This window comes from Sipha flava, unplaced genomic scaffold, assembly GCF_003268045.1.
Source record: "Sipha flava isolate LNK unplaced genomic scaffold, YSA_version1 109_pilon_pilon, whole genome shotgun sequence".
In the NCBI taxonomy this organism is placed as follows: domain Eukaryota; kingdom Metazoa; phylum Arthropoda; class Insecta; order Hemiptera; family Aphididae; genus Sipha; species Sipha flava.
This window is the reverse complement of record NW_020271726.1, coordinates 709,225-733,224: the sequence shown is the minus strand read 5'-3', so window position 1 is coordinate 733,224 and position 24,000 is coordinate 709,225. Positions and strand designations below refer to the sequence as shown.

At 35.4% G+C, this 24,000-nt stretch overlaps 1 protein-coding gene across 3 annotated transcripts in view; it reads right to left on the bottom strand.

The window, feature by feature from the left end:
* The window catches only part of LOC112687863 (protein TANC2), a 223,964-nt gene that overhangs the window by 125,049 nt on the left and 74,915 nt on the right, over positions 1–24,000 (bottom strand). For all 3 annotated transcript variants that reach the window (XM_025560843.1, XM_025560828.1, XM_025560835.1), the window contains exon 2: positions 21,299–21,472. In XM_025560843.1, coding sequence (XP_025416628.1) covers positions 21,299–21,472 — 174 coding nt within the window. The remainder of the gene's footprint in view (positions 1–21,298; positions 21,473–24,000) is intronic.

Below are 24,000 nucleotides of genomic sequence, written 5' to 3'. Positions count from 1 at the left end.
TAATAATAATAATAATAATAATAATAATAATAATAATAATAATAATATTAATAATAATAATAATAATGAAAAAATAATAATAACAATAAAGTCGTCGATTGGTGCGAGTCCTTCCAACGACGGATAGAAAAAAAAAACGAAATTAAGCTTTGTTCTTTCCGAACAGTGCGTTGTCGCCGACGTATAAAATGCCATACTGTTTTGGGCTCGCACTCGTATATTTATATTGTTATAGTTTCGTCTAACGACCGTGCGGTAATACCGTTTTGAAAGCGGCGAACAGTCAACTTTGGAAGTATCCATTTACTTTAACGCGCGTAAACCGTCATTATCGCGTGTAATGAAATCTAAAAAGAAATATTTTTAATCCGTGCTTCGTGGGCGGGTGATTTGAAATAATAATATAAAAATAAATACCGTTAACAAATAAACTGTACGTTGATGTTTAACGAATTCAAAGCTATTGCGAGAGGATGGTGGGGGAGGGGGAAATAACAATAGTAAAATTGAAGTTTTTCGACTTTGAATGACGATTGTTAGGGTTATCGTGGTCGTGGTATAAACTGCACGCGGTGTCTACAAATGCGGAACCGCGTCACGTACAATTTACGTAATATTCGGTTTCAAACAAGTTTCTGACTTATTTGGGGCTGGTTCTGCAAGTGAAATTTCGCAGATGCTAATATGTCATTGTTTAATACAGTTGAATCTTTCATGCCGATGTGCCCAACAATGTGTCGATTGCATGTAAATATATATATATAATTCAGTGGCGCTCAAATGATTTTGTCATGAGTGGGTATATAGCTGATTTTTTAACAAACACTATATATAAAAATCTTTATTTTTAAACGTGAAAATTATATTATATTAATGATATTTATATTATTAAATTTATTTTTCTAGTTTTTTTTGCCAATTCGTCCAGTACTTCGTCTGCAGTTATATTGACAACCACACGATAAACAGCTATAGTGGCTAAACCATTGAGACGACTCTAAAATAATATAATTACACAATTCATATAATAATATAATATATTATGTTAAGCATTATGTACTAAATTTAAATTTCATACATTTTTATAATTTAACTATAATAGAAATAAATAAAAATCTAAAAAGTTTGTTTCAATTAATATTTTAGTGTTTTATAATTGAACTGTTAATTTTATTCAGCCTAGAGACTGTATAATAACTAATAAGTACAGTATATTTATTTTTTTAAATAAAAAATAGATGAATACCTATATTATATTAGGTATAATATGAATGAAATATAAATATTTAATAAAAGGTCATGGGGGGATCTATCCCCCTCACTCTCACCCATCGTTTGACCACCACTGATATAATTTGTCATGCAACGATTAGAAGGATTTAATATACTCCACGCGCATACCGAGTGACCGATTTTGCACTAATTTTTTCGTCAACTCCAAAAAAATTATTTTTAAAAAAATGTTACGTCATGTATAAGTTTTCGTCGATTTGCTCGATTACGTTTTTATTTCTTTCGGTATTGGCAACGGAGTTTCTTTTTTCACATTCATAAACGTTCAAATCATTTTTTGTCCGTGATAATTGAAACTCGTTAAACGCGGAAACAATGGGCATACGGACTAAGGCAGATACGACATTTATACGGTACGATAATATCAAATACACCCGAATAGCATTAATACAGTTCTACAGATGTACAGAAACCGCTGAGTTAAGCACGTCTCCTATTTCCCTTCGACTTCAAGTGGTAAAGTTAACGGACGGCCGCGTGAACTTTGCTCGTCATGTTTGTAACTTTTTCCGTCACCCTAACACACGGTCATTGACGATGCGCGCAAGTACGGGAAACGTGTTAGACTTCCGCGGATCTTAGCGCGGTGATCTTAGAGAGCGTATCACAATAGTATACGACGAGTTGCAATAAACGTTAAGGGTCAATTACTTATTAAGTTCAAACATGCTGAGACACGGACGAACCGCGTGCGCCGCTAATGCTAATTGTCGACCGTTGTGGAATCGATGGTGACAAACGGGTCGACACAAACATCCCTCGGCGTAGGCAATAATAGTTTCTTCCGAATTCATAGTTTTCGCGAAAACAAGACAAGTACCGTATTTGAAATATGTACGATTGCAAATTCGTCAGGGAATTTCAAACAATAAAAAAAAATGTGTAGGACTAACCGCCCTGGAGCCTTATACGGTTTTAATGATTCCAATTTCGACACGACAAAGTTGACTAGAAAAAATGTCACGATCGAAACTTTCAATAGCTCGTACATGTGTATGCGCTTAAAACAATCACCTACCTCGTGTTATAAATTTTAGTATTTTCGATATTGGGACAGCGTAAAGTAGTGAATAGTTTATGAAATGTAACAGAACAGTTAGGATTCAGAATCCCCGATAAAGAACGATGTAACCTTAAGGGTTGAAATCATTGGAGTATTTAATGAGGATTTAATCAGGTGCTAAACACCTTCAATTAGACTTATTTAGCAATATTTATTTATTTTGAAATCTCGTAGTCATCAGTGTGTGAGATTAGGAAATTAATCGTCAGTGAAATATATTATATTTTTGATTTATTTAGCGGGCTGAAGTAGTGTTGGACAACATTATGTGTCTCATATACCAATTAAGTTATAAATATTTTAATAATCAAGGTATCATATTTGTTGTGTTCAATAAAAATTTCTAAAATACGAGAATACAACTCATGTCCGTTACAAACCAGTATATCAAGTCTAAATATAGTTACGGTATAAATGATAAAAATAGTCAAAGCAAAAAAAAGTAACAAGTTATCACGAAATTATTAAATATAATTTTAAATGTTTGCCAATTTAATGTCAAAATTAAATAAGAATTAATGTATTCAATTTAAACAATAAAATGAGTTACAATATTATTGATTGCTATTTAAAATATTATATTGTAATTTTTGTTCTATTTAAAAGTTTGAAATCCAAATTATTACATGGACGTAAAAACATATTGGTTCAAAGTTTTTAATTTCCAAATTAAAGTTTAATTACTTATAGTTTCATCAACATCATTAACGAATGAAGGTAAATTTGTATTTGTTTAGCTGTATATTCTACAGGTTCGTGGTACATGGTGCAACAGCACTCCAAGCGTGTTAAAAACGCCTCTGTGCTATCTCAGATCCATTTGCAAGAGGCTCGCATAAAACTGTTTTTTTTCCTTTAATTTTGTGTATTTCAAATAAACTCAAAAACTCGAAAGGATCTTAGCGTGTCTTCTTAGCCTTGACGTTTTGAGACCGGGCACGCATTACGTACGGAACCTGAACAAAAATTATATCTTTAAGAGGAGGCACGGAAAAACGTTCGGAACATCCGAAGCTTTGAAACGTGAAGAGTTTTCTCGGATTTTTTTTGTACAGTTTACACGGGAAAAGGTAAGACGGTGGTGTATCCTGCATATAATACATACCTGTTATGCGTATTCGAATAAAACACGTGAGTGCGATTGTCATAGATGACTAAAAAGGGATGCGAAAAATCGTGGAACTACTGCCTTTGACGTGGGGTAGGAATGACAAATTAAATCTAATACTTAAGTATATTATAGTGACAACGAATTAACGACGATCGTATACAAATCTATTACGTGCGCACACAACGGCTGTGGCGTCATATCTGTTAACCTTCACCAGGGCGCGCGGGCCGTAAGTTACCGTCTCTTTCGGGTGCGTGAAGTTAGCGGAAAAATTCGAGCACTAATTTCTGCTACTACATCAGTATTTAGTGCTCAATTAGTGCTGTTGAATGGTGCCATTTTCAAAATTAGTGCCAAGACCAATAAAAAGTTACGGGGGGGCTTACCTTTCTCCGCTAACTTCACGTAGCGGGCTGACTATCAGCACCAAAATCCGCTATAATACCAATATTTAGTGCTTAATTAGTGCTGTTGAATGGTGCCATTTTCAAAATTAGTGCCAAGACCAATAAAAAGTTACGGGGGAGGGGGGCTTACCTTTCATCGCTAACTTCACGTAACGGACTGACTACCAGCACAAAAATCCGCTTTAAATCTAAACTTTTGTGTTCAATAAGTACTATCTAACTGCATTATTTTCCACATTAGTGCTGATTTTAAGATGAATTGCATTATATAATAAATGGAAATATTTTTTTAGTATATCTATGATAGAAATCTTAAAATATTATACATTTTGGAAATTTTTACCAATTTTTTACAACAATTTTGTCGGTATAACGGGATTTGTTTTTTTATTCCACAACATTTTGAATTCTATTTAATACTTCACTCAAAAATTACAATAATCAACCGTTTTCCCAAATACAGGAAAGACTCATTTTTACAGCTTCTTGCTGTTGCATTCTGTGACAGTCTACATCTCCGAAACGCATTGGAAAATGCTGAAGCAATTAAACCAGTAATAAATTTGGCCCTTGAAATATCCAAACAAAATAACATCGGTAAAACCATATTGAATTCCCGATTTAAAATTTTAAGAAACATATTTCCTGCAGAAAATGTATTAAATAACATTGTTCGTATAAACTGCGATTGCAATGTAATAGAAATTTTAGAAAAATTAAACATCCAATCCGCAATAGAAAAAACAATTTGTTCTAACGACAATAGTCTTAAAAAAACCAAAGAATTTATATTACCATCGCTATTTTTTCAGTTTCATAATGAATCAATTAATAATCTACAACAAAAAATTAACTATTATACGCAATCCGAATATATAAGCAAAATATGTAAGGAATTAAACGATAATAAACAATGAAATGGGAGTTTAGAATACAAAAAATTGTACGGACCACTGTATATTTTGTCTTTCTCGTGTTCAACGGATATCAATAAATTATTTCTCAATGAATTTCTCAATTGTAAACTAAGTGAAATACCGAACATCGTGGTTATAAATAAAAAATCAACAATGTTAAGAGGTGTTGTAGCCTATAATCCACCTTTAAATGGCACTTCTGCTCTTGGACATTATACTTGCTATGCTAAAAGAAGTCATCTTTATTGGGAAGTAAGTGAAAATATCTTTATCAATGTATGATCCAAGTTAAATATAAAAAATAACATAAACTTATAATTTAAAATAATTTACAGGTCCTTAATGATCTGAACAAAAAAATAAAATCAGTTCAATCATCAACATCAGTCGCGGTAGTACTTATGCTATACACGGAATAAATTTAATAATTAGTAAAGTAACAATTATTAAACTATTGTACATATTTTTTATCAAAATAATTTTAAATTTTCATTAAAATTTTTATATTCCAACAAATAAAACTTTATAGGAACCTGCAAAACTCAATATGATTTGTTGTACATATATATTCCAATAATTGAATGTATATGGCGTGTTAAAGTTAACATATTTTATCTACAACAAAAAAAATTTAAAGGTAAAATTTAGTCGTTATCAAAGTTACAAAGTTGATTGTTGTAATTTTTGAGTGAAGTATTAAATAGAATTCAAAATGTTGTGGAATAAAAAAACAAATCCCGTTATACCGACAAAATTGTTGTAAAAAAATTGGTAAAAATTTCCAAAATGTATAATATTTTAAGATTTCTATCATAGATATACTAAAAAAATATTTCCATTTATCATATAATGCAATTAATCTTAAAATCAGCACTAATGTGGAAAATAATGCAGTTAGATAGTACTTATTGAACACAAAAGTTTAGTTTTAAAGCGGATTTTTGTGCTGGTAGTCAGTCCGTTACGTGAAGTTAGCGGTGAAAGGTAAGCCCCCCCTCCCCCGTAACTTTTTATTGGTCTTGGCACTAATTTTGAAAATGGCACCATTAAACAGCACTAATTGAGCACTAAATATTGGTATTATAGCGGATTTTTGTGCTGATAGTCAGCCCGCTACGTGAAGTTAGCAGGGAAAGGTAAGCCCCCCCCCCCCCATAACTTTTTATTGGTCTTGGCACTAATTTTGAAAATGGCACCATTCAACAGCACTAATTAAGCACTAAATATTGGTATTATAGCGGATTTTGGTGCTGATAGTCAGCCCGCTACGTGAAGTTAGCGGAGAAAGGTAAGCCCCCCCCGTAACTTTTTATTGGTTTTGGCACTAATTTTGAAAATGGCACCATTCAACAACACTAATTGAGCACTAAATACTGATGTAGTAGCGGAAATTAGTGCTCGAATTTTTCCGCTAACTTCACGCACCTGTTTCTTTCGTAAAAAAGCTTGGTAGTTTTACTGGCGCGTGTTGAGGAGGACGGGAGTTATCAGTATTCTCAGTTAACACAATATAACACTAGGTGGTAGTGTCATCATAGACATTGTTTCACGGTCAGTTGTATCAATCAACGTCAAACGTGTACAGTCCGTGGTTGGCGGTAGTTTACCAGACACGCGCCTATTAGTGTTTTTTTTTCTATCGGCAACCGTAACGAAATGTACGAATTGATTTCATATTTTTTTTTAAGTATATCACTTTTATATTCTATAATTCCATAGTAAACATATCCAACAGCAATATCATGACTAAGCATTACACTAAAATGCATCTCTTGTGACAGAATCATTTGTAAAAAACACTCATCACATATATGATACATGTGATAATTGCCAGTATGACGAAATAGTTGATTCTGATGAGGATTATGTTTGATATTCAAATTTGTTTTATTTTTACATTTTCAATGTTTAATTTTATATTATTATTATTATTATTTTTAAGATTCAATGTTTTAATAACTTTATTTTATTTAGATTTTTAATTTTTCAATCATTAATGTTTGTTATTAAAGCTAATAGTTATGTTTTTTTTTTCAATATTCGAAATTTTAATAATATTTTTATTTGTATAATAAATTATAATACTATATTACATATTGTGTATTAGATTTTTTTCATAATATTTATCACAATCTAAAATATTTAAAATGAAACGTAGGGCTAAAAAGTAAAAAATAAGACGGAGGCGTTAAATTACTGTTGCGCGCCCGCTGGAGCTATGGAATAGAGGGTATCCATATGAAGGTTAAACGTTTTCTACGATATAAGTGCGTGACGTGTCTCTTGATTGTAATTTATTTGTTTTTAATGCGAGAATTTGCATTGTACAATACGGTTATGTGTATTTTCAACGTACACTCGGGTCGTTTGAAAAATTCACTGCGTTTTGTCGTTTGTTTCACTTGCGAGCGACGTGCGCACACTGCAGCACACGCATCTCTCGCATCACTCCAATTAAAATCACCTGCGTTATCGCAACGGTTCGAAAAAGATAAAAATAAAAAAAAATAATAATAGTGAAAAATAAACGGGTACAGACCGAGGTCTCTCGGCATTACTTCTGATCGGTGTCCTTTGTTTCGTATCATGACTCGAGCACGTCCTCGAATCGTTATCCAAAACCGGTATTTTATATTCATAATGGAAATACGTGTACGCGCGCGAGCGCGGTCACTGATCAAAGAGAATAAACTGTTCCGTTCTAGATATTTTTTTCCCTCGTGTGAAATCGCTGGATTTTACGAAACGTCCGCGAGTTTAATCTTGTGTTAAACAAACGAACTTGGCGGTAGGAGCGAACGGTGAGCGTACAAAGGGATGCAAGTTGAAACGCAATCGAATAACATCGTTTTATGCGGAGGCGTGTAGATTATGTATTCTCAATATGGCCCACAAGTGTTTGGGATACGTCTTTGTAATGATTATTGTTGTTTGTCAACATCGCACATTACTCATTTATTGCAATCCGGATAATATGTTGGGTGTAATGAAAAATAATGAGGTTAGTGACGATCTGACTAAAAGTTTTTGTCACGAATATTTAGCAAGAGCGAATGACTCAGAAAGACAATGGGGACGAAACAGTAGCAGAGCCGTGCAGAGAGGTGTCCAGTTAGAAGACCATAATTTCGGTGTACTATCACGGTCAATTACACCGCAGTCTTCATCTACTCACTACTCTAACAGTATCGTATTTATATTACTTTACGTTAACTAAGTGTATATGTCGTCTTTGAACATTTATATAAGATGACCTTGATCTTTAGCATATATTACGTATCTTGTCCTAGAGACATCGTTAAAATAAACTTATGAAATTATACCGGAAATAACACCGGATCGGAGCTCAAAAGAGAGGAGGTTACAACTCTATCATACATTTTACGTGTAGTGAACTCGAATTTAGATTTAATACGGCGTATTTTTATACAGGACGTACAGGTTCGCGAATATACCGAGCGAAATATTCAAAAAAATATTATGAACGACTGCGAACATACCTATAAAAGATGAACGCTGTTCCCGACTGTATTTTTCATTTTTCAGATCCAGTAGTTGTTTCGGTTTAACTTCAGTGCTTGACTTGGCAAAATTAAATTAAATTAAAAGTTTAATTTAAAGAAAATAGCATTCCCAAAACTTGTTAAGCGTTTTAATTATAACGTAACGCTAGTAGGGGGACGCCAAAATTTCTGAAAATGAGTTGGGGTACACCATCCCCCAACGTTCCCCCTGAAGTCAAGCACTGTTTAACTCGTACTTATAACACCTTCGAGCATGCTGCATTTCGAGAACTGCACTCGTGCAATGTTGAAGTGTCTACAACACAGGCGCGTAACTTGTGTTTATATGCGCCTGCACACGTGGACCCCTATCTGCATGCAGTGCACCAGACGGGAATCGAAAACCGATTTCAGAGCCTGTTCCTGTACAACAACCGTAAGTGCACCTAATAATGGTAATAATATGAAGACGTGCGCGCACGCGGTATGATCTGATTGCTGCGGTAATGTACCTTAACCGCAATGTGAAAGAGCATCGGTCAAACTCGATCGGACGGCGTACACATGTGCATCGTGCGCGCACAGACGATTCGGGTACGTTTGAGTAGGACATGATTCCCACAGCGCGTGCAGATCACATCGACCCGGCCGAATCTCAAACTGGCGTTCGGTAACCCACTCGTATGCGTGTGCCCTATCCTAACAAATCGAATAGGTACTTCAATAAGTTATGATGTACAGATATTCGGATAAATGTAACTTTCATTTTTTTTTTTTTTTTTTATGTTAATATTGTGGTAATAAGTCCCAATGAATATGTTTTCCTAGAATCTCGTACACTTTTCACGGACAGTTTCAATTTTTTACGATTAAATTGTATACAAATGTCATACTTTTTTAATCAAATGTACCTAGCTGTTATCATAATAAGTTTTTGCGCGAAAATAACATTTTTATTTTTTCTATTCCGAAACTCAACTTAATTTTTACCAAATAGTTTAGAATAAATTACATTTTATTTGAGCATCTTCAGTTAAAATACTGTCCTTTGATTCTTAGACTTAAATTATAGTGTCCCATTCACTATACATCGGGAGGTGCTCGGGCATACCCGGCACCCCTCGTGCGCATAAACTACAACCTTATGAACCCACTCGTACGCATATTGCGTGTATAATTGAAAATTGTGTTTTTTTTAACTTGTGAGAAACTTTCGTGCAGGTCGTTGAAAAACATGAACCACGTCTCGATGTCGGAAAAATTACCGGCAGTATATATTAATAGCATGCTCCATTTGTAATAGGTACCATCAATCCGATGATTGATTCGCAGGTTTCCTGCTCATTCCTACTGTTCGGTCGTACATTAATAACATAATTATACATGTTATACATGTTTTCTCATATCTCTTCTTCTCGTTCTCTTGCCCACGCTTCCTTCGCACATAAACACTAGCTAAAATATATAATACTAATTAAAAATGTATTTCTCCGTAACTTTTATGACTATAACTATACGGTTAGTCGATTCAATAATTGACTTCGAAACTCACCTGTTTTCTATAATCGAATGCACACCGTAGGAAATTAATCGGATTTTACTTATTGATTCGAAAATTATAAGCAAAAATGAAATAGAAATATTGTTTGATTTATCGCGTTCGAATTATAAGAAGTAATAATTACGTTACTATGTTCAATCATTAAAACGAGCACAACTGTTTTTATAAATTTAAATATTTCTTTTCCGATCGACTCGTTAATTTTTCGTTTTATAGCGCTAAACTGATTATTGTTATTAATTCTTTCTCACCATTAGCTTATATCTTAACGTTCTTGGGTCGGCTCAATATAATTAATTGGAGCAAATTTTTTTTTTTTTTCATAAACTCGCGTGCGCCTTCTTTAATCAACTCTTCTCGCCGAACCTCGTGGCTGATCGTACTCGGTAATTTATCCTTCCCATCGCACAACATAATGAAGTTCCTTCACGTACAACACCTAAGTATGTATATATACTGATTCCCCGGGTCCAACGAACTTCTCAACACTTTTCTGTGGCGTCACATTTCTTACGCGTTCGTCCATCGTACAGGCTCCATCGACACTTCTCATGTGTCGGATGCGCTATGACCGTACGCGTTACATGGTCACGATGACCGCGTTAGGGATCCCAGATTTATTTTTTAAAAATACGGAGCATTTTAAATCATATTTGAAATTCTTAATTTTATGTTAATATGCGGAGGGGATGAGGGGTGAGGAGATTTATGGTAGCAATTGACATATTACGAAATTAAATACTATATCTGATGTTTGTTATACAAATTCTTTATAAACATTTGGGAGCTAAAATTACATTTGGCCTTGATGTGACATTTCATTTCGTTCATTTTGTTTTCGTTCAACGATCTCACCGTAATGCTTAATTGCATCTGGATCCAGCTTCGAACAAGAAACTACGTACGATAAGAGACATGGCGCGCGCAAATCCGTCGGTGGTTTACGACGAAGTTTACGAATTTCGTTATTGGCAACGTAATAAAATGATCGTGAACCGAATCGAATGTGAACACATGTTAGTCTCGCGGTGCCCGAAGCGAGAGAAAACAAGATTGGAACTGTCAACGTTTCGACGGGACCGTATGCGCGTAATCTAGTTTGCGATAAAGTTTACTGCAGCGCAAAGGTATAAATAATAATGAATTCGGCCTCGCAAAAAAAAACACGCACTCTTGGCCGATCGTCGAACGAACATTGTTGAATCGAGGAGTCGTTTTACGCGGACGGTTTTTGTTTACCGTCCCCCATATTTTTGAGATTTTTAAGAACGATCAGATCCCGGAAACGATCGAAACGCTGCGGTAATTCCATGGATTTCCGTCGGAGGGATTTGACGCACGAGACCGTGCGCGAAGTTATTTGCATATGATATTATAAATGGTGAACTGGACAATTTCACGGGCCAAATGTCGACTCTCGGCAAGGAAAAGGCGTTAAAAATACACCGTCTCCGAAATGCCATCGATAAGATGCGCTCAAGTTGTTATGATAACGACGACGGACGTCCGACCGACGACAGTTGGATCACGCGCATGTAATTGATCACGATCGACCCACATAACCCGTACAGTGTCGGTGTAAACGTACGGCGAGAGAAAGGTTGAAAAACAATCGGACTTTACACGCGTGTACGGGCGCGATTAATTATACGGTTTAATTTTTTTTTTTTATTTCATTCTTGTTTCTTGTATATTTTTTCATTGTGCACGCGCGCGTCTGATCGGGTGTGATTCGTATACAATGCTCGAGTCCTGCCTGGTGCGATCGGTAAAGGAAAACGTGCCCGTGAACATGTTCAAACGCAAAACGTATTCCAGACGGTGGCGAAAGAGTTTGCGTACTATTATTATTTTTCTTTTTTTTTTTTTCATACCGTTTTCATTATGTTTACAACATCAACATATAGGCTAATCCGGTTAGTATTATAATCTTGCGTGACTAAACTTATGAAAAACACAAATAACAATAATAATAACTTGTTCGGATCATCAGTTATCTCATAAAACTTCCTTATTGAACGTTTTTCTATATTTTACTCGCTGAACACAGGGCGCTGTCAGTTTTATTACAGTTTTAGCCTGTTCACTCGCGGTTCGAAATTCGTGTACTTACTATGTATTTACGTATCATTATTTTCCCGACGAATAACTTTTCAAAAGTGTTTTTTTTTATTCTTATTATTTGTAACACAGTATAATTTTACAACGTATATTTCAGATCGGGAAACAACGAATTCCGATCGTTTCTGTCCGACGAAAACATATTATATATACCACGCATGAATACTCGATGGAACGCAAGAAACGCATTGTCACGTTAAAGATTTTTCCTTAACGTAACTTCCTTTTTCCCCAGTAATTACTCTAATAACAAGTGTAAATATTTTTAGTCACAATGTAGTTGGCGATAAATAAAAATAATGATAAATCGTTTATTTCTTCATAATTTTATAAATGTTACGTATTCATAAAAATAAGTGTACTAATGTAATTGAACAAATTTTCAAGGGATAAAAGGAGTTTAAGGGAGAAGGTTCGTGTTTCTTAAGTACTCGTTCGTACCACGCACTGTATAACTTAATACGAATCAGGATGCTAAGCATGGTGCAGGTTTTTTAGAGTTAGAGACTCTTTTTTTACCGGCACATAATGAAATTATTCAAAGGAACCAGATTTCTTCAACGCTATTTTCTCGTTTCCTATACTTTGTCTATCCCCTCGACAGCATTTAAAATAATACACTTTATAACCGCGTAAATATACAAACAAATTATAATCTGGTTATGCGCTGTGAAAATATTTTCAGAATATTAATATTGAGACGCATTCCAGGCTAAAACGAAACTACGTACTTAATACTTTCCCAAAAGTTTTAACCCCAAGATTTACATTTTGGTAGTTACCATTTTCTTAAATTCACCCTGGCCCGGGGAACGGCTCAAGAAAAAAATTAAAATAAAATATCTTAAGAATTTTTATTATTACTATCCAGAATGTTTATTTTACACGCATATAATAGATTAATAAATCATGTTATTTAAGCCAAAATTAAATATCAAAAAATAGTTAAATATTATCTTCTCTGTTCGATTGTTTTCAATTTTCTAACGACTGCTATTGTTACGGGAGTAAGTATACGTACATAATTTATCGATCAAAATGTTTATCAACGCACTTAAATGTATGTAATATCTTGAATTTCACTACATTTATTATATGGAGTGTTAAAGAAATGTTGAGTGCTCAAGTTCTCGTAAAATTTTTTCAACCATCCATAAATACCGATACAATCATATTCCGATTGATGATTCGCTAATATCGAGTTGTGTACAGTTTTCAAAGCAGTGTCCATCTTTGTCATCCGGCCTGTGAGCCTTTTTTATTTGGCCCGAGTTATATTATCAAATCACATTATACAATCTTAAAATTTATCGTCTATACTCCATCTTATCGATATGATAATTGTCAACTGGTATTAAAAATTGTTAAATGTCTAAATTTCATATGTATGTATACGTATAGCTTTCAATCATAGCTGTTTGTACCGAACTCTTTAACTATATCAGTTTCTTCGCATCATTCGTGTCGTGCTGTTGTGCGTGTTGAATTTATTATTTCGGTGTAAACAAATGTTAATTAAAATTCGCATTTTGAATGATCCTTTTTTTTCCTATGCTTTGGTTCGCTGGATTTTAATTTTCTAAAAGTTGGCTCTCCAGTAGTTTTGAGTTGCCCATCTTTGTTATACATCATGTAGAGAACCACGTGCGACCGCAGTCGGCTGTCAGTTTCGATTTCGTCCCTAGACCAATACCCGAATCGGACGACCTAAGACCGTCCAGGAAGCGTGGATGCACCGTGATCCGCCGTACGGCAACCAACTGACCGACAAACCAACGAAATCCGTGCGCTGTTAACGCGGTGCAATGCCTGATCGTATATTTGTCGACAGCAACACAAATTTCATCCGTCCGACAAACCGAACGTTTGCAGGACTCTACAATGGGTCGGGGTTCGATGAGTGTACACTGCGGATCGCGACCGACGAGCTAACACCGTTGTATTGTTACAGATTATTTTGATCCTTTGAAGGCCGTTCGTCTTTGGGCTGGTCGACTACAGTGCCCGCGGGCCTAATCTACTGAAACCTTACCGACGAACGCTTGGCATGCTGTTTACGATTCCGCCCACCTGCTCAAGTACGCGCGCCTCCCCGTACAAGCGACTATAGGTGGATCTACGGGGTGTGCCGGGTATTTTTAACCAATCGTTATTTTACAATAATACGTCGTTACTCGTCTAATATAATTAACGAAGCCTTTATTTTTAGAATTTAAATCATTACACGGTCTACACGTACTTTTTTATTGTTATTGTTAAATTATGTTCAATGTCATTGTCGTCGACATGAAAATCTCGCTCTAATAGTGGTTTAATAGTGGTAGTAACTATTTTTAGCTAAAAAACATTGCCTTTTCTCGAAAACAGACACAGCGCTGATAACTATGGTTAACAAAATAATAATTTTGGTATTTCTGCTTTCGTTTAACGTGATGTCAATCAAGCAACTCGCAGACACCAGGTAAAATTATATTATTACCATTAACTTTGTGTTCAGTAACAATTCGAATTTGTTTATAGCCTTCCCTTTATATTTAAAACAAATAACTTAAAAAAATTACGGGGCACAAATGTAAAACTGGGTCCGCCTATGCTCGCGATCACTGCCGTCCGTACGTCGTGCCACAGGTGTCGCGACGATTTTTCACGTGACGGGGACCCCACGGCTCGAACGTTAATGACCTGTCGTTATTCACTGTCCCCCCCCCCCTCCCCCCCGCTGCCGCCGACGAGGAGGGCCCACCCGAGACTTATTTTTAAAGCCGTTCCCTTGGCCGAGGTGAACCGTTGACAGGACGTTTCGGCCCCGGGGATCTATAAGTAACCGTGTTTGAAATATTAGATGTACGTATCTTCTCCACGGCGACGATGATGGCGGAGGGCAGGAGCAGCGGCTACTAACGATCTAAGAACGTACGTAGCATGCAGTCCGTGTCGTTTCAGCTCCAGAATAATAACACACGATTTAATATCGTAGCACGTGCCGCTAATGGACGCGAGACAGACTCGTCTCGTCGTCCTGAACAAGTTTTCCAATTAAACGTTATCCTCGTCACGCGCACGTCACTCCGACCGTCGATCGATTTCTTCGGTGCCCGATCGCGTTGAATAAAACATGGTAACCGGCGACCGCAAGAACCTTGTCACGTGATCACCACGTGGTATTGTGTGGTACATAATTGTTCTTCAATTGTCAATGCAGCCAAACGGAGTGCGATTATTTCCAGCGTTGGTCGTTTCGTGGTTTTCTGCGTAACCCATGTGTCGTCAGGTACCTGATTTGCGATAGCGGTTCGTCAGTGATCGTTGACGATCGATGGTATTCGCTTTCCCGTGATGGCACCGTTTTTCGTGCGATTCGGTACAAAGTAAAACTGTCGCGTCGTACATTATTATATTACACAAAACAAACAATTATTATCACATCAAATAAACCGTCGTCGGGCTTGAAAATACTGCGCTCCGAGCGCTTTCGGTGCTGACTGTTCGGTTTGATAATAATGTGATAATAATAATAATAATGTGCGTGTTCATAACTGTATACAGTTACTGAATACATGTATACACTGTATACATAATTGAATACATATATATACACACACCGGTTGGAGCACATAGTCCAGAGAAGTGTACAAATGAAGAATTTCACGAGATTTTAGTTACGAAAACGACGCAGAGCAACGTATAAATTGTACTTTTTTCTCATCTACATCTGCTCCGCCAGTTACGTGAAGTTTTTAAATTGTTGCGGTACCAAGCAGGTAAAATTTAGTTTATTAACATATTATTATATTGTGTTTGAAACGTATAAAAACAAATTAACATCGTAATACGTGTGCCGAAACTTCGATTAAAATGTTTTCGGGATCGATTTACATTTGTCACGCACCAATTAGACGACATTTAAAAAAAGTATAGAAATTCGTTGTAAATTTTTGAAAACTATATCGACTCACTGTAAGACGTTGACTTGATATTCAACGAAAACCATACAATAACGACAATGCCGGTACATAAGGTATACGATTATTTTCAGTCGTTACATCGTCATCTTCCGCGCATGTACCACGTTTAACTTTTTAAGTGTTGCAGAAGTGCAATCTCGTGACGCAAAAATAATAATTATAATTGGTACGGTTTATTTCAGTGAGGTAGACCACAATACACATAACCCTCTCTCTTTATTTTTATCTTATCACTGTATCTTGTTCTTCAATTAAGGGAAATCGCGTTAAATAGCAACCCTTAAAATCGCACTTGAGACGTTCGCAAATGGCTTTTGAGCATACCTCGATGTCCCTTTGTCCAACGATATAATATTAGTATGCTTTTGTCGCATGTATTCCTCTCGTTGCAATTTCACCGCAAGACAGTCGTTAGATTAGGTTAGACTCTAACCGTTAGAGCATTTCCGGGTATTCGTGTAACTAGTCGCGAACAAAACATATGACACACTACGGTTTCGTTCTCATTTCCTTCCCGCAATCGGGTTGGCGTTGCAGGGCTGTTCCAAGGTTTTTTGGGGCCAGAGACAAATTAATTTGGGAGCCCTTCGACCATAATAATAAGATATGATAAACAAAATTCTCACTGAGAATAACAAAATTCTTACGTATTTTTATAAAACGTATTTTCCAAACATTAACCAATCAAGCTCATTTAAATTCGTGTACTGCATCCCATACTTACATAACTGAATTGAATATTGTTCATATTATTTATAATTGAATCGCCCAATGTAATCGGACAAGTCGTTACACGCTCGTACGCGCGCGACTTTAATCGCCAACACGCAGCGTTTAAAATTGCTCAACGTAATCGAAGGCTTTATTATTAATTATTAGCTATAGATCAAGACTTTATGAGGCCCCTTAAAAAATATTCTAACAATGGGGCCTGGGGCAAACGGTCCCGTTGCTCCCCTGTGAACGGCCCTGTGGTGTCGTTTTACGCTTCTCGTGCCACTATATCGTTACCAAAATCGGTTCGACCCATGAACTAACCACACTCGCGCGTTTGTTAGCCATTCGTTCGCGCAGAACTCGACCGTACCACTGGCGGTGTAAAATGTTCACGTCGAACGTACTTGACGTCGTCACGCGTCAACGGGACGGCTATTATTGCAACGGCTGGTGAAATCGATGTGCGTTGCTAGTGGCACGTCCGTCGACGATGTTTTATTATTATTTACCGCGATATATATATGCGCGTATACCAATACGGCATCCAGGCGTGGACATACGGTAACACAACGTTATATATAAAAAAAAAAAAACAAACCTATTACATCATTTCCGTTTTCATCGTAATAACGAGGTACTATTTTTCTTATTTTTTCATTCATTGGCGTACATCGCGGCATGTTCATCAAATGTATATTTGTGTGTGTGCGTGAAATATTCTTATCGTTTGAATTTTGACCTTAGAAAATAAAATATTTGCACCGGTAGCGCCAACAACAAATATTTGAACATTGCAACAATAGATAACGAGTTATAAATAACGTTCACCACGCTTCCACGAATCGCCAGTAATAACCGTAACTCGCACGTAATTAGGTGCATAAATAAATAGATTATGTAACCGATAAGTTCATCATATCACCGAGCTGGCGCGTACAATTTATCGATACAACGGTCAACGAATAAAATGTACGTAACGCGAATCAAAGGTCTGAACAAATATTTAAAGAGAACAATTGCGCGGAAAAGAACGAATAATTCGTTTTCACACGTAATCGTTTGGCGGTTGATGTTCGTAATTGTTGCGATGCACCAACGATTGCCGATTTCAACTCGGTTTCGTGTATGCAACACGTTACGTTTGTGGAAATAGTTGTGGATAAATACATATCAACACGCGATCATGAGATCGCAGGGTTGACCACCCTTCCCGTGTTTCACGGGACAGTCCTGTTTTTATACGATTCGTCCCGCGTCCTGGCTGAATGAGCGCTCAGACGCAGTACGTCCTGTGTTTGAGTGTTTCTTAAAATAATACACGAATATCGTGATCAGTGCCGTGTTAATCTGTCAAGCCGCCTCGGGGAAAATTTAAATATGCAGCCCTTAAGAAAATTCAAATTTAAAATTGTATACAACACACTATTAATTACAGTCAGTAGCGTATTAACGGGTGGGATAGAAGCGTTATTTATACAAGAGCAATCAATTTACAAATTACTAATATCTATATTATGTATATTTTAAATAGCACATTATTACTTATACTTGTATTCTATAATTATTAATTATATCTCACATATAAATTTAAAAACTATCAAATGTGACAATAAAATATTTGCTGCCCCGGGGAAATTTCCCCCCGTTAAACGCGGCCCTGATCCTGATATTGAAAATCTATAGGTCCGTGCTTTTTCTGTACCGTATATCTACAAGTTACAACCGAACGATTATTCGTTTTATTTAAGCATACTTAATCAATGCTATGAATATTATAATACAAGTGAGAGCGCTACACTTATTTTATTGTTAATATTTTAATATAGGTACGTTCGTTAGAATTTGTTTTTATGGGTACTTAATTTTGTACTACAAACATGTATATTATTATTTTTTAATTTTAAGGAACTATACAAATCAACAATATTTCATAATATTCCATTGGCATGCTAATAAATAAAACTGAATATTGTCAACAAAGTATACGTGTCCCGTATTTTTGATACCGAAAGGTTGTTATAACGACAAAACAATTGAACAATCAAATACACTGTTTTTAATATTTCATATCGAAATCCAGGTTTTTCTAATATTTTCGAAGCATTTTAATAATATTTGAGATAGATCCGTCGACATTCGAGAAACGTACGTAGACACGACAATCGCAAACGTATTGAGCGGACTATTATTACGATGATTAGGTTAGGTTACTATTATGTAATATTATGTGATATATATAGATAAATATTCTGGTCCGTTGATATTATTAGTATTATGCAATGTAGTGAAATCGCCAAACGAAACCTTTTTGAAAAACGACGCATGCGTGTTTCATCGTTTTCGGTTTAGTGTTACATATTTTTGTTACCTTATAGCGCACGGTTTTGTGTTTTAATAATAAACAACTTCTGTAGTAATACTATACAGTCTAACTGCGATTCCAACCGATGTATCGGATTAACTACGTGCAACAAAACGGTTTGAAATGCTCATTTAATTCTATCGCGCTGAACCGTGACGACATAGCAATATTATCATCGGCTGAAAACGGGAAAACGTGTGAGGTTCGGGTGCGCGACGGATCGGTCATATGTCGTTTATCGTTATTATACGCATTGTATAGGTACAACAAAGAGCTGAAAATTACATATTTTTATCCATATTAGTCATTATATATTTTTTAAATTTTTAAAAAAGCCTGGGGGGGGGGCATGGCCCCAGTGCCTCCCCCTCCTTGGAGTCGTACCTGATACGAACCCTCGAACTCATGTATTAAATAAATTTTGTAAAACGAGCGGTATAGAAGCGCGTCTTGATGACAATAAATATATGCACTAAAAATTGCATAAAATGGCACGTTACTATGTGATGCGAAAAATAATTGAATGTTTTGATATAATCCGTGAAATTGATAAAAGAAATTTGAGTATTTCTGAGTTTATTAATTGTTCACAAAAATAAATGGAACTTTAATTGTATGAGATTGATTTTAAATCATTAAATAATTTTGTTTCAAAAATAGCTTAGGATAAGCTATTTTTAGCTTATTAAGGATTGGACCTAGAATATATAGCTCCTAATTTTTGTACGATTTAGTAAACAAATATTTTTTATTTACATAATATTTCTAAGCTTCGTTCCACTCCAATTATATTTTTCATAGTGTATAAAAAAATAAATACTTTATATTTCTATAGAAATATAAAAAATATGACTTATAGTATAAAATAGGAAATTGTATAAACATCCCAAATAACTCAAACCCTTCAAAAATACAAAAATAATGCGAAATGATTTTACATATTTAATCCAGGCATCTAGAGTTTAATTTCTTTTTCAAGTAGTATTAAACATAACTTGGCAAGATCGATATGAAAATCCATGAAAATACGAACCATGAATTCATATATTTATGAGGTATGCAATAATAATAATTATTTATTGTTTTTTTCCTTTTTAACATTTTGTTAAACATTACGTATAAAATATTGGTAAAAAAAAAGTCAAACCTTCTTCGGGTCATGATTGAATGAAAAATAAAATACAAATCGAAAATACTCGCTTTTAAGCTTCTTTCGCTCCGACATATTTGATTTATAAAAGTCACTCGCTGTGCGTAAAGATACGGTTTTATACATCGTACTATTATTACGGTCGTCGTCGAGTATACAAGCAAACCGAACGTGTCAAAAGTAAACGGTGTGAGGGAAGGAAAAAAAAATAACAGAAAAATTCGTACTTTTTTCAGTTTGTATTGTGCAGTATGTTAAATCCGGAACGGCTAAACACCGATTTTTCGATGTTTAACTCGGATTTTAACTTTAAAACGAAAGCGAAGTAAAAACTTAAGTAAAAAGAAAAAAAAGGCTTTCATGCTCACTTATTATTATTATTTGCTGAGTACCGCTCGCAATCAGATATCCTCTAACGACGAATGTGTGATGTGTACCGCTGCGTGCGATACAAATCTTATGTTCTACATGCTGAACTTTTGCGGTGTATGCTCGGGAGGGTAAATCTGAAGGGTTGAGGCCCGAGCAAAGAAGGGTGGGTGTGCTAAGAGTGGTGAATGTTCTAAATGTTAGCAGCAGCTCTCGACTAGTCGCAAACTGTTAACTTATAACTTGTAAGGCGTATCGCGCGATCGCCGATAAATTGTTATTTTATCTCATTAAGAGAAACAACGTTCATTTGCATTAAGTTATGTCACGTCGGACACGGACTCAGACCGGCCCATATGCCTGAACCGTACACCAGACGTTTGTTTTCAGAAATAATATGTCGATTTTCCAGGGCCTGATCAAGGGGAGAGGGCTATAGCCCTGGGCTAAAAGTTGAAAGGGGAAGAAATGTGTCGGTTAGTTTTTTATTTCTTTTTTTACTAATCAAAATGGTATCAAACAATAAATAAAATTATTAATTTCAATTGTATGTGTTGGAAAGTGTGTATCGAAACTAGAATAAAACGTTATTTTTCTATTTTAATGTATTTTTATACGTTGGCAAGCAAACGTTAAGCACTGCACTATCAACTGATTGTGATTATACTGCTGTATACAAATATAGGCACTATAGTTATTCGAATTAATAATGGTTACAAATCACTGGATCTGAATAAAAAAATCCGACAAGTTACTTACCGTTGGCCCAGTTGGACTCGATGGTGACCAGCGATTGCACGTAGTCCTCGGCCGCCACCACGGACCCATCGTCCTCTGCGCCTCCATCCGCGTCCTCAGCCAACGGCGTTAGCACGTAATCGTCGCCGGACTCGTCCATCCGCGTGGCTGTTGTCTCTCCGATCGACTGCGCTCCTGGAACACAAAGAAAGAAGACATAAAGTAGACATAATAAAGGAAGACGTAACAGTCACGATATGAGAGTGACAATGAGAGTAAAAACGATTGCCGAAAATATGACACTCGACGCAAACGTACCGGACTCGGGGCCCGGACAACAGTGGTCAATCATTTGCGGTTACTTTTTGGCGTATTATTTTCGCGTGGGTTCTCGATCCTGCAAATCAGGGACGTCCACGAGCTTGCGCAAATCGTTCAAGGCCACTGCATTAACATGCGCACGAATTAATTCTGCACATCTGTAGCTACTGCACCGGACCGCGTCTTACGTGTATATCAATATCAAGATCAAAAACGTGGATGAACTTGTTGGGTTTCAAAAACGAAACAATAGTCGTGCGTGAATCACGTATAATAAGTTTTGATCATTTCCAAAACAAAAAAAGAACAATAAAAATGATTGAATATCCAATCACATTGATTTATATGAAATCTTAAACGTTCAACATTTATTGGCCAAAATAAAAGGACTGCACAGGATTGACTGCAGTGAGCAATTAGAGTTTCAAAATGATCGAGTGAGGTTGTCAGGGACAGGGTCTAGTGAAACGTCAGATACGTCAAAGCTTTTGTACGCTATCCGTGATAATTATGATTGGCGGTCTTTAGTTAGTATTTCAACGACCCGTGTTTGGATATCCTAGTCGCAATATTTTTTTCGTCCATCACAGAAGTGCTTATAACGTGCTTATAACGTCATGACAAAATATAGTGTTTAGATATATCTATAAGTTTTTTTTCCCCAATAAAACCCGTAGACCATTGAGCTTAAATATTGAATTCAGATAATTATATATAATACGAGAAAATAATGAAGAATTCCTATTTTCCAATGTTCAATTTTAAAATCGCAACACATATCATGTATCGTAGTTTTACTCCGATAAGTATGTACGTAAGGTGCGATTGCCCGCGATTCTAGCTACTTTTATTACTATACGCTGTAAATTGAACAGTATGTCCCATAAAGTTTATTATAAGCTATTTATATATAACCAATATATATATATATATATATATATTCATAATAATATGTAGTACATATACATTATGTACTATACAATACCTATTGTATGGTATTGTATGTATGTAGGCTCTATAATAACTTATGTATGGGTAATATTTTCCTTTTATTATTTTTTACGATGTGGATCATCATCGTGCAAGAAATGCATTTTTTATCCTTGAACTTTTATTTTTTATCAAATAATGTTCAAGAAAAGTATTACAGTTTGATGCGCAAAAGAGAAAAAAAAAATGCCTCCAGCGTAAATTGTTTAAATTCTTGTACGAACTGCAATATCCTGTACATCAACACATGTATGGACGTTTCAGGTTTATATAATAAAAAATATTTTTATACAGAATACGCCGAAAGTTGTTAAAGTTTTAATAAAAGAGAAGAACTTTTACGTAGGCTGCCCGATAAATAAGATACAAAAGTATACTGAATGATGAAAAATTAATTTATCACTTTAGAAAATGTACACGATGAATGAGATATATTATACCGTTCGTCTACATCAACGGTTCCCAAACTATGCTCCGCGAAGCCCTTGCTTACCAAGGGCTCCGTTTGTAACACCACAAAAAATTTAAAAAAATGTTCGTTATTTAAATTGAATACAAATTTCATAAAGACTTGTATGTCATAATTAACCGATATGTATACTGCGTGAAATCCCGATTAGAAAATTGTATATAATTATCGAATTTTAGAATTTTTGACAGTACGAAACGACGATATTTCGAAACAACCTTAATGTCCTCAGTGTGTGATATGTAATAAAGTTTTGCCTAATAGCTCAATACTTTCTGCTAAGATTAAACAGCATTTTGAAACACATCCTGATTTCATAAATAAAACTGAAAACTATTTAAAAAAAAAGAAGATAGAATGAGTTGAATGAGCTCCATGCAACTCAGAAAACGTTTGGGTCTCATGTAAAGACACATTCCGAAAAATCACTGAAAGTATCGTACATAATAAGTTATAAACTGGTTCTTGGTGGCAAACTACACACCTTCTCTGAAACTCTTATAAAATCACTAATAGTGAATATAGTAGAGTGCACGGAAAGACGAAAAAAATGAGAAATGTCGACAATAAAATCATGTCATGATTTTCAACGACTTCAAACTTTTTATAAGAAAACAATTTAACAATGAATGAATTATTATTAGAAATAATTAAAGAACACCTAAATTATTTGCTTCAAAATTTGAATTTATACTTACCAAAAGATGCTCAAGAATCAATTCGAAAAAATTATGAGTGGATTATAAATTCATTTTTATTGAGATCAAAACCAGCAACTCTCAATGCAACAGGAAACGAGGTTCTCATTAGAGATATAATGTATATTCAAACATTCGAATATAAGTATTCAATGCTACAATACCTGTGCGCGCGAAATTCTCGCAGGTGTATATTACGAGAGCTTATCGCCACGGCAGAATCCGGTCGATTGCCACACGTATAG